At 38.8% G+C, this 12,243-nt stretch overlaps 1 protein-coding gene across 3 annotated transcripts in view; it reads left to right on the top strand.

Annotated features, from left to right (window-relative positions):
• Positions 1 to 500: 500 nt before the first annotated feature.
• The window catches only part of RPS6KC1 (ribosomal protein S6 kinase C1), a 179,233-nt gene continuing 167,490 nt past the window's right edge, over positions 501 to 12,243 (top strand). For 2 of the 3 annotated variants that reach the window (XM_040636338.1, XM_040636337.1), the window contains exon 1: positions 501 to 761. In XM_040636338.1, the coding sequence (XP_040492272.1) occupies positions 657 to 761 (105 nt within the window). In that variant the 5' untranslated portion in view covers positions 501 to 656. The remainder of the gene's footprint in view (positions 762 to 12,243) is intronic. The other variant, XM_040636339.1, reaches the window with a different exon arrangement.

Below are 12,243 nucleotides of genomic sequence, written 5' to 3'. Positions count from 1 at the left end.
AGTTAGACGCAGGTTCCAACTTTTAGAATCCGAGGGGATGAATTTTAAGATTGATATAGGGTTGAGGGCTGCTGTGGAGGTTGAAAGACAGGCGCACAGGTGGACGGAGTTTGTCTGAGAAGGAAGGAATGGTTATGTATGCCAGAGTTCTTGCCCTGGGTATTTGAAATGATAGGCCGTGAGTCAGGAAGGAGAGAAGATGCTAGGCTGGGCTATCCCTCCATCCCTTTACGACTCCACGTAAGTTTGTACACCAGCCGCGCGAGGGTGTGGAGCACCAAGGTCTCACCGGCGTGCCCTGGCTCTAACAGCGCTCACAACATCTAGGTGTCGGAGCTAGTGCACAGAGACTTGGTGGAGCAGTCTCAGCTTCCGCAGTGACGAAAGTGGCGGTGCGACCACTTGATCTTGTCCACTTGCCAGGCCCACGCCGGAATGGGGCTCAGCTTTTAGCGTGGAGTCTCCCCTCCCCCAGGGCGCTGGAACCTGACCCGGAAGCTTCTCTGCCGCGCCGGAAGCAGAGCTGCGCGGCGAAGGGCCGCCGCGGAGCCACCGCCCCCTCGCCGCTTCGCCGCTGTTTGGGGAGCCCGGACCGCGGCGGCGCCGGGTTGCCCTGATGGTTCCCGGCCGGTGGCGGCGGCAGAGGCGGCGGGAGGATGACCTCTCCCCGGGAGCGGGGTGCCGATCTGGCCCGTTTCTACACTGTCACCGAGCCCCAGCGACATCCAAGGGGCTACACGGTGTATAAGGTCACCGCCCGGGTGAGTGAGGATGTAGGGCAGGCGTAGAATCCTGAGTTGGGGGCGTGAGGGACTAGGGTTGGACCCTGGTGTGGGGGTACCCGACCCTGGGTCAGAGCCTGGGGTGGGTCTGGGTGCGCCCAGTGCCTGGACAGGCGTCGGAGGTGGGGACTTCTGGAAGATTGGGGTAGGGGCTGAGTGTTGGATGCTATAGAAGTCGCGGTAGTGCCTTCATTCCAGGGTGGGGCAGGCGTTGATGGTTTTTAAGTTGATGACTCAGACCCTATCCCAATAGTACTTTCTCTTCTGAGGCTGAAATCAGCAGAAGTGGTTTTGCTTGCTTCTCCAGGATAGTGTAGATTGGAAAACTAATTTATGTATAATTTGATTTATGTAATAAAAGATATTTCTTCCCTTGACCTTTTATACAGTGTCAGGTCTGTAGTGAGGCAGACTCTTGAGAAGGATGTCACTGTTAGGATCACCAGCCGAGGCCCTCTGTGTCTGTCTTTTTGCCTGAGATTTTCATGATTTGCAGTAGTAGGAGACATAGGAGAACTTCTACTGGGAGTGTGTTGTGTGAGTTGTTTTGAGGGCATATTTAAAAGGTGTGAGGCTCCTTTACATCAACTAACCAATTTTAGTACCCACTTTGTTCATGTTTTATTGCTTTTGTCTTGAGTTTTAAAGAGAGTTTGCATTTCTATTCTTGGAAAAGAATAACAAAAGTAAGTCTGAATGTTTGTAATGTATGTATGTATGAGTATGTGTGTATATTAAGCATGTTGTACATATTACCCAACTGAATCCTAATTTTAATGATGAAGAAATTGAGGTTCAAGGAAGTTTCATAAGTTGACCAACTTTATATCATAAGCAGGTGCACATTTGGGATTTGAAACAAGTTCTGCTTAACTCCAAGTTATATAAAAAGAATTAATTTCATCATTGTCATTAGTTGTTAAAAAAGAGAGGTACAGATAGTAGTAATAGTGCAACATAGCATTTGGAGGATGGAATCCTGTGTGTTGGAGAGCTCAGTAGGTAGGATTTGAGAAGAACCATAAAGGTTAGGTGTATTTAGATAAACAGAGTTTGGGGCATGAAAGTGGTACATGGCTTATGAAAATGGCCCACAATTCAGACAAATGTGAGAAGATGGGAGGAGCAAATTTGTTTAAAGATAAGACCAGGCCTGGTTATCTCAGAGGATTGAACTGAGAATTGAATGAAGTTTGTTACTCCCCCTGCAATGCAAGTAAGGTGGCTATGTAGGTGGGAGTGTTAGTTTCATATTAAGAAATTTTTTCAGATTAAAATTAAGGGACCCTTATTATATCACTCTTGAAACCTTTCTAGTTATTGGGCCCTTCAAAATCTAGACTTAGTTTCCTAACTAACATTTTTTATGGAATTAGAACTGTTTTCAACATACATAGTGTTCCCTTCACAGCACCCTATTCATCCCTTATGATAACACAACAATTACATTGTATTAATCTGTTGACATGTCTGTGTCCCTTAGTAGATTTACAGTAGGTCTCTATCATTGGTATTTGTTTCCTTTTATATCACCTATGGCAATGCATGGCACAAGTGTTGAAAAAAATATTATTGAATGTTTTCCTTCCCATTCTAGGCAGCACACCCAATAAATGTTTAGTTCCAGGCCCTAAGTGCTAAGGGGAATACAAGGTTGAAGAAACCATGTACCTTTCTTCCAAGGACGCTCACAGAAGAGAGTTAACGGGGCTTAAAGAAGTGTAGTACAAGATGGAAAATGTTGAATGTTGTAAGAGACTACAGAAAAGAGCTATGGGATTTCAGAAGACAGATAGCTCTGGCTCACGGGATCAGGGAACATGGACCAATTAAGATTGATGGTGAAAGATGGCAAGAATCCAGACAGGTGGGATCAAAGGAGAGGGCATCATACGTAGAAGGATGAATGGGAGGAATAGAGCCCATAAAGGCCTGAAGGTATGCGTGTGTGTGGATCTTGAATAGGAAACGCTGAGTATGATTATTACTTGTAGTCTTACTTCATAGGAGGAAAGGTTTACCTAATTTACATCTCAAATATCTTTTCTTAAGCTATGAACTAATTTTTATGACAACAGTTAACTTACGGCAATGTAAATTAGAACACGAAGTAGCACATTGCCTTAGAAGTAACCAAATCTATATAATATGCATGCTACATATTGCTGTGGTTATTTGAACTGGGTAATTGCTTACACTGTCTTTTTTCTCCTTGTAAATGGCTATTTCCTCATTTTTTGTTTCTGTTACGGAGTTGTTTTTTTTTTTTTAAATTTTAAGGCTTGAGGGTCAACATGGAAGTATACTTTTAAAAAATAACTGTGCTTAATATTATAAAACAAGTAAAATATTTATTATTTTTTGAAACTTAAGGAGAAAAACATCTTTCCTCAGGAGAATTAATCAAGTTAAGTAGTGCTCCCCTGAGAGAACTTCATGAGATAAAGATTAGGCATGTCTTCTCAATATTTCCTACTACTAATTTACTTCTAGCCTTAAGAAATAGTCTCTATATTCTTTACCCTTATAGCGTTCTTTATGCAGAAATAGAATTAGAATCATGGGAAGTACTGTTGTTAAACTTTAGGTAGCACAAGAGCTCTCTCATCTTTTAAAAACTCCTTGTTATTTTGTTTTTCAGTTCTCTGGAACCTAGCAGGCTTGGATAATTTATGGCCAGTTATAGGCTTGCTGACAGACTTCCTAGTTAAATTCTGTGTTGTTTATGAATTTTTATCTAGAGTAAGTATTTCTGTTAAGAATTGGAAAATTGTAGATTTCCATTGATTTTTTAAAGAGGGCACAGATATAAAAGAGCCATTAGCCATGTTTTTGGTTGTGTCATCATGCTACGTTTACAAAAGTCTTATTGTAATATGGATTTCTCAACAACATTAAGTGAATGGTAATCCTTGCGTGTGTTCTTTCCATGAATAGGGAAAGCAAAAGGTATGCTTTAATTTTTAAATGGCAGTGTTGCCTTATGACTGTATTTTGTTTATATTGAGGCATACTTTATGTACAACCAAGCTCATCAATTTTAAGTGTACAGTTTCTTGAGTTGTGACAAATGTGTATAGTTGTGTAACCACTGCCATAGTCCTCACTGCAGAAGTTCCCTCATGCTCCTTTGCATTCAGTTCCCCCTCCCTACCCCCTGTCCCTAGGCAACCACAGGTCAGTTTTCTGTCGCTATAGATTAGGTTGTATTTTCTAGAATTTGATATAAATGGAATCGTATAGTATGCACTTTGTTTTTTGGTCTGGCTACTTAACTCAGCATGATTACTTGAGATTCATCTATGTTGTTGTGTGTTTTTATTCTCTTTTATTGCTGACCAGTATTTCATTGTATGGTGATACTACAGTTAATCCATTCTGTTGATGAGTGTTTGGGTTGTTTCTGATTTTTGGCTATTACGAATATAATTATCATGAACATTTGTATAGAAGTCTTTGTATAGACATTTGCTTTCATTTTTCTTGATGACACGCCACCTTATTTACTGTGGCTTTGTATTAACATCTTGAAATTAGGTTCTCTTTCTGAGAATTGTTTTTTGACTGTTCTAGATTGTTTGCATTTTTGTATAAAGTTTAGAATCAGTTTGACAAATTCTACAGACATACCTACCCAAATTTTGATTGGCATTACATTGAGAATACAGATCAGCTTCTACAGAAGAAGATATCTTAGCAACATTGATATCTTAGCAATATTGAATCTTTTGATCCATGAACGTATGTCTTCCATTTATTTAGCTCTTTAAGTAGTGTGTGTGTATGCAAGTATGCACGTATTCAAGTATGCACGTCTTGTGCATATTTAAAGCAATTTGGGTGTTTTTTCAAACTGTGAGAATACATGTCCACATTTTATATAGCAAACACTTAATGTGGTGCTTATTTGAGTCAAGCACTGTTCTAATCACTTTATATAAATTAGCACATTTTCTACAGCAGCCCAATGGGTAGGTGCTATTATTATTCTCACATCATCAATGAGGAAATTGAGGCACAGAGAGTTTAAGTAACTTGCCCAGGGTCACACGGCTAGCCAATGGTGGAGTCTAGATTTGAACACAGACTGGCCCCAGTCGCAGTGCTTTTATCCCAGTGCTGTGCTTTTGAATACCTATATAAAACACATTTCATTAGGTGCTGTGGGTGGATGTATGGGGGTGCCTGTGTGTCCCCACAGGGCCTTACTGTAGTTAGGCAAAAGTGATGGGTACACGGAGAATACAGTGACTGTGATAATGGGGAGCAGGGATTGAATGGAAGAAATACTTAGCTTGATTTGAGTCTGAAAATTGCCATTACCAAGGCTTCAAATTGGAACACTGTTGTGTTGCTTGGAGGGAACCTGTTTTCAATTCCTGACCGTATTCTTGTATGGCCTTCTTGTGCTAGGGAAAGGAATTATTTGTAGTTTCTCAAGTATGTTAGTACACTTTTCTCTTAGACCTTTACCTTAGATGCTGTTTCCTCTGTCAGGAATGCTCTTCTCTTTTGTGTTGGTATCCCTGCTCATCTGAAGTGTCAGCTCCTGCCCTGTGTTTTCCAGGAAGCCCTTCTTAGGTACAGAACTCCATGAGTATTATATATTCCTCCATTAAAGCCTTTATCATAATGTACTTGTTTGCTTCCTTCTTTGAGGGCAGACTGCCTTTTTAACTTTGTGTTCATGGTGCCTAGCACAGAGCTGGATGATAGCAGGGATTTGAGAGAAGGCTGAAAGAGGCAATATTTTTCTTTTTACGTGTTCCTTTTTAAATCGATATATAGTAAAATTGACTTGTTATATAATTCTCTGAGTTTTTTACACAGTAGATTCAAATATCCACCATCATCTTCAGGAAAACAGAACAGTTCCATCAACCCCAAACACTCCCTCATGCTATCTATCCCTTTTACATACTCTTCTCCCCACCTCTTAGCCCCTTGGAGACCACTGATCTGCTCTCTTACCACTCTACTGTCTTTCTGAGAATGTTGTATAAATAGAATCATCCAGTATTTAACCTTTTGAGATTGTCTTTTCCCATTTTTTATTGGATTGTTTTCTAACTGTTGAATTTTGAGATTCTGTATTTGTTCTGGATATAAGTTTTTTTGTCAGATATGTGATTGTATGTATGTTCTCCCAGTATATAGCATATTTTTTCGTTATCTTAACAGTGTCTTTCACAAAGCAAAAAGTTTTAATTTTGGTGAAGTCTGTCTTTTTATTTTCTTGTGTGAAGTGTGCTTTTACTGTTAGATCTAAAAATTCTTTACTAACCCCAGGTCACAAATTTTTTCCCCCAGTGTTTTATTCTAGAAGATTAGTGTTTTGCATTTAACATTTAGCTCTGTGATCCATTTTGAGTTTATTTTTGTATAAGGTGTGAGGTTTAGGCAGAACATGCATATGGATGTTCAGTTGCAACAAAACACCTTATTTAAGAGACTAGCCCTTTTTTAATTGAATTGTTTTTGCATCTCTGCCAAAAATCAATCAGCAATATATGTGTGGATCTGTTTCTGGATTCTCTATTTTGTTTCATACCACACTGTCTTTTTTTTTTTTTTTTTTTTAAAGATTTTATTTATTTGACAGAGAGAGACAGCCAGCGAGAGAGGGAACACAAGCAGGGGGAGTGTGAGAGGAAGAAGCAGGCTCCCAGCAGAGGAGCCTGATGTGGGGCTGGATCCCAGAACGCCGGGATCACGCCCTGAGCCAAAGGCAGACGCTTAAGGACTGCGCCACCCAGGCGCCCCCATACCACACTGTCTTGATTATTGTAGATTTATATTTATATTAAGCCTTAAAATTAGGTAGAATTCCTCCAACTTTATTTTTTTTCAAAATTGTTTTGACTATTCTAGTTCCTTTGCTTTTCTATATCAATTTTAGAATCAGGTCGTCTATATCTACAAGAAATCCTGATAGGATTTTGATTAGAATTCCATTAAATCTGTGGGTCAGTTTTGGGGAGAATTGACATCTTTACTCTGTTGAATCTGCAAATCTGTAAATGAACACACAGTATGTCTTGCCATTATCTTAGGTGTTCTTTGATTTTTTTCTTCAATGTTTTATAATTTTCAGTATATAGATTCTGGACATTATTGTTAGATACATAGGTACATATACATATATATTCCTCAGTATTTCATCTATTTGTAGCTACCCTGAATACTATTAAAATCTGATTTTTTTCTGGGGCACCTGGGTGGCTCAGTTGGTTAAGTGTCTGCCTTTGGCTCCCAGTGTCCTGGGATCCAGCCCTACATGGGGCTTTTGGCTCAGCGGGGAGTCTGCTTCTCTCTCTCTCCCTCTGCTTATGCTCTCTCTCTTTGTATCTCTCCATCTCAAATAAATAAATAAAATCCTTAAAAATTTTTTTCATATTTTTTTTCAATTTTTTGTTGCTAGTATAAAGACATTTGGGTTTATTTTTGAGTTGACTTTATATCCTATGATCTTTCCAAGGTTACTTATTAGTTTTAGGTAGAATTTTCATTTTTTTCTACCTAGACAATACATGTTTGGCAAAGGGAATAGTTTTATTTCTTCCTTCCAATCTATAATCTTTTATTTCTTTTTGTTGCCTTATTGTTCTGGCTAGGACTTACAGTGCAGTGTTGGATAGGAGTGGTGAATGTGAATATCCTTGCCTCGTTCTTGATCGTAAGAGGAAAGCATTCAGTCTTTTTCTCCTAAATATGATATTCACTGTGGAGTTTTTGTATGCTGCATGCATCGTATTTAATTTTTGGTTTTGATAGCTTTTTATTTTGAAAGTAATACATATTCATAAACATTTCAAGTAATAATTTAAATCACTGTAAGGAAATAAAAAGCTGCTAAATTTTAAACCCTTACCTGCTTACATTATTACAAATGCCTAATGTTAAAGCAGTGAGAATTATCAGTAACTCCGTGAAGGTTTCTTGAAAAAATGGTTGGTGTTGGCTTACTCTGGAAATATTTTTCAGCAAATGGAGTAGTCATGGGGTTAGGGAGGGAGATTAATTTGTTGAAAAATGTGTTTATGATGAAAAATTTTGAAAAATCATGGCTCTTAACGTTGTTCAGTTTTTTCTAGCATCTTGCTTTATTCTACCTTTCTTTTGTTTTTGATTGTTAATACTGCTTAATAGAAAACTATCTCATGTGAAAAATGTTAGTAAGCAGGTTTTTTTTTAAAGATCTTTGTTTGTTTGTTTGTTTGTTTCTTTCTTTTTTTTTTTTTTTTTTAAAGATTTTATTTATTTATTCGACAGAGATAGAGACAGCCAGCGAGAGAGGGAACACAAGCAGGGGGAGTGGGAGAGGAAGAAGCAGGCTCATAGCGGAGGAGTCTGATGTGGGGCTCGATCCCACAACGCTGGGATCATGCCCTGAGCCGAAGGCAGACGCTTAACCGCTGTGCCACCCAGGCGCCCCTCTTTCTTTCTTTTGAGAGAATGTGAACAGGGGGAGGGGCAGAGGGGGAGGGAGAAAGAGAATCTCAAGGGGATTCTGCACTGAGAGTGGAGCCCGAGGCGGGGCTCCATCTCACGATCCTGAGACATGACCTGAGCTGAAATCAAGAGTTGGATGTTTAATTGACTGAGCCACCCAGGCGCCCCTAGTAAGCAGGTTTTAAAAAGTGTAAGCCAGTCCTGTTTTCATTTTGTGTATTGACAGTTTATATGCTCAGATATTAAGATTTTGTGTTAAAACTACAGACTTTTAAGGGTAATGATTTTGATTTTCCTTGAAATTAGATTGGAAAATAGTTTACCTTAGAGTGGTGCCATTAAAGTTGGTAACTTTGAAGTGGGAAATACAACTTAACATTTACTGAGTATCCAAAGGTACCTTGCTGTTATGGTTTCTTTATTCTCTCTTTAGATTTTGGGAGTTTAATGATGTAGAAAGTAATCATTCCTTTCAACATATTACTTTTATAAAAACTTGTTAGAAAGTGGAATGTCTTAAGTTTTTCCTATTGACTTATCTATCTTCTATGGAAGTTCTTTCATTCCAGAGAACTAAACAATGTTGTAAAATGTCTAATTATGGTTTGTGCAGGTGCTGTCTCTTGGGTCCAGACTACCTGGGTGGCGGGTGATTAACCAACCCAAATATTCTTGCCAACCAGTGACACCTGCAGCTCTGCAGGGAAAAGAGGGAGAGAGGAACTGAGATGCAGGTGATGGGGGAGGAGGGAGGTTGAGTTTGGTAAGAGGACACTTGCCTATGGGAGCTGGGCGCTTTGAGGTACTTACTATTCTTGCCAGAGGGTGTGTGTGTGTATCAAATGCAGTTTAAAGGTGTAAGTATGTTTATAGGAAAGTATGGATTTTATGAAAGTCAAATGCCTGAAAGTCAGGATTGTGTGCATTGCATTGATGAATGTGCCATTTGGTTTACCTAATCACCACAGTGGGAAATGTTAAGTGCAGTACAGCCTTACATTTTTGTATATCCAACTATTCCCATCCCACATTTGGGGAGTCGTATCTTTGAGAGATGAAGAGTGGGCATGTGCCCCCCCTTTTTATGTTTGATTATTTGTATCTTGATACTTAGTTTAAAAAAAAAATGTTGCTTTTGTAAACCCTTTATCCTCTTAGCTCTGTTACCAAACTGGTAGCTGAACAGCGATCAGATTTGACTGTACTAAGTTACTCATAAAAGTAGCTTCTTAAAATTTATGTTTAACTCATTTCTACTTGGTTCTAAAGGGACTAATTTTGTGATCATTTTTTGTAAGCAATATAATAGATTTGACTGATTTCTGTAGTTCTGTTTTCCAGGAGTTACCTTTCAATCTTATGAAGAAGACAATTCTTTTGTGTGGGTCTGAGTTAAGAGGGTGATTTCAAATCATAATTATGATGGTAATTAGATAAATGAGTATTTTAGACTTGACTTTTAAGGAAAGTTGGTAATACTTATTAAGAAGATAAAATAAGTTAGCGCTCTGAAAAGGATCTAGAGGACCTAATGAATGTTATGATCTGTTGATTATAATGGGCTAGAGCTAGTCCAAGCCCCAACTTTGGGTCTTTTTTTTTTTTTTTTTAAAGAGTTTATTTATTTATTTGTCAGGGGGGGAGAGAGAGAGAGAGAGAGAGCGAGCGAGCTAGTTCACAAGGAGGGAGAGCTGCAGGCTGAGGGAGAAGCAGGCTGCCTGCTGAGCAAGGAGCCAGACTCTATCCCTGGGATCCTGGCCTGGGCTGAAGGCAGAAGCTTAACTGACTGAGTCACCCATGTGTCCCCCTCAGGTCTTTGTTTTAAAGATAGGAAAGAGGGCTCATTTTAAGGTTGCTTTGTCTTTGGTTTATTATTGAACTGGCAAAAAAGCAGTCCATGGCTAGTACCAGAGCCTGTAATCAGACCCCTTTCTTCTTAGCTCCTTCTCTTCTGCCAAAGCATTTCTTCAGCTGCTATTTTTTGGTCAACTTACATTTCTCTGTAAAAGACAAAATGGGTTTACCTAACAGGCATCAGGAATATTACTTGCATACTTGGAATTTTAATCTTTAGGAGGGTTGATTCAGTTGTGTCCTGGAAGGAGTACTTTGTTTGGAATCATGGAGTTCTGAGATCCAGTCTTGCCTGTACCTGATTAATAATGAGTAGTATTAGTATGTGACTGTATGCTCTAGGGCTTGGTTATCTCATCCTACCAGGCAGGATTGTTGTGGTGATTAAATGAAGTAGAGGACTTAATTTCTTAGCATAGTAAGAGATAGTGACCTTCACTGTAAGCCCTTATTTGTTTTCCTAAATTCAGAATTTGCTGTTGGCATTAACAGGGGCAGATGGACTACAAACTGGTAGCATTTCCCAGCTGTATTCTAACTTTAGTGGGTGTTGCACTAAGTAAATAAAATAATAGCACATAACATATGATAAAAATAAAAGTTGACTGGACAGATACTACATATTTTCCTTTTGGAGATTTACTATGCATGATAATATGTTAAAAGTCTTGAGAAATTCTGCTGTAAAAAAAAGTTTCTAAACAAAGGTAAACCGAATTGGTCATTAAGCCCTTCCTTTGAGAGCATGGATTTTAAAGAATATTAATATTCCATACAACACAGTATGGGAAGCACTGCTTTAGGGTACTAATTTTGAAGGTGACTTGGTGATAGAATTCTCTATACCAAGAGGCTCTACAAGATATATGTATAGGTGATAGGTAAGGCTTACAGTGGACATTTATGAAATTAGGCAGAAGGAATCACTGCTTTAAATTCCATCTTTTTGCCCTGCAACAGATGACTGGATTAAGAAGTTGTGGTCCATATATACAATGGAATATTACTCAGCAATCAGAAAGAACGAGTTCTCAACATTTGCTACAACATGGACGGCACTGGAGGAGATAATGCTTAGTGAAATAAGTCAAGCAGAGAAAGACAACTATCATATGATTTCTCTCATCTATGGAACATAAGAACTAGAATGATCAGTAGGGGAAGAAAGGGATAAAGAAGGGGGGGTAATCAGAAGGGGGAATGAAACATGAGAGACTATGGACTATGAGAAACAAACTGAGGGCTACAGAGGGGAGGGGGGTGGGGGAATGGGATAGACTGGTGATGGGTAGTAAGGAGGGCACATATTGCATGGTGCACTGGGTGTTATACACAACTAATGAATCATCGAGCCTTACATCGAAAACCGGGGATGTACTGTATGGTGACTAACATAATATAATAAAAAATCATTATAAAAAAAAGAATAAGGATATAGAGGCAAGGTGCATCAAGGCACAGAGGCGGCACCAGCAGGGTGACTTGGGGGTACGTTCTCCCTCTCAGCACTCTGGGTAAAGTCGACACTGTTGAAAGGAACCCTCCCTCAAGGATGACTGGCTGACCCAGAACTCTGTTTAACCAGTTTACTCTAGGTAAAACAATGTGCCTGATATCCCGAGTGGGGGTGCCTGTCAACTCCCAATTACCCATCTGCATGGAGCACTGGGGGTTATACGCAAACAATGAATCATGGAACAGTACATCAAAAGCTAATGATGTACTGTATGGTGACTAACATATCAATAATAATAATAATAATAATAATAATAATAATAGAACTTTGGATTTTCAGATTCTCTATGTAACACTTTCTTCATCTGACCATGGCACATAAAGTAACATTTAGAGTAAAAAAAAAAAAAATAAAAAAATAAATAAATTCCATCTTTTGTGGCATTTATTGGCTGAATTTTATGACAAGATATTGAAAAAAGTTACTAAATGCTAGCTAGTAACCTAGATCAGAGGGAATTTACAGTGTTTTGTTTGTTTGTTTTTTAGAGTTGATACTACCTGTTGAGATAATTGCCAAGATAGCTTTATAAGTTATAAAAATCTGGGTCTGAGGCCTCAGTTTGTTCACTTTCATTATGATTATATTCTTTCTTCAGATTTCTGATTGATATTCTTATTTTTCACCAACTTTAAATTC

This window comes from Ursus maritimus, unplaced genomic scaffold (assembly GCF_017311325.1).
Source record: "Ursus maritimus isolate PB19 unplaced genomic scaffold, ASM1731132v1 scaffold_2, whole genome shotgun sequence".
Lineage (NCBI taxonomy): Eukaryota > Metazoa > Chordata > Mammalia > Carnivora > Ursidae > Ursus > Ursus maritimus.
The sequence above is the reverse complement of the archived record's forward strand: the minus strand, read 5'-3'. Positions and strand labels throughout refer to the sequence as shown.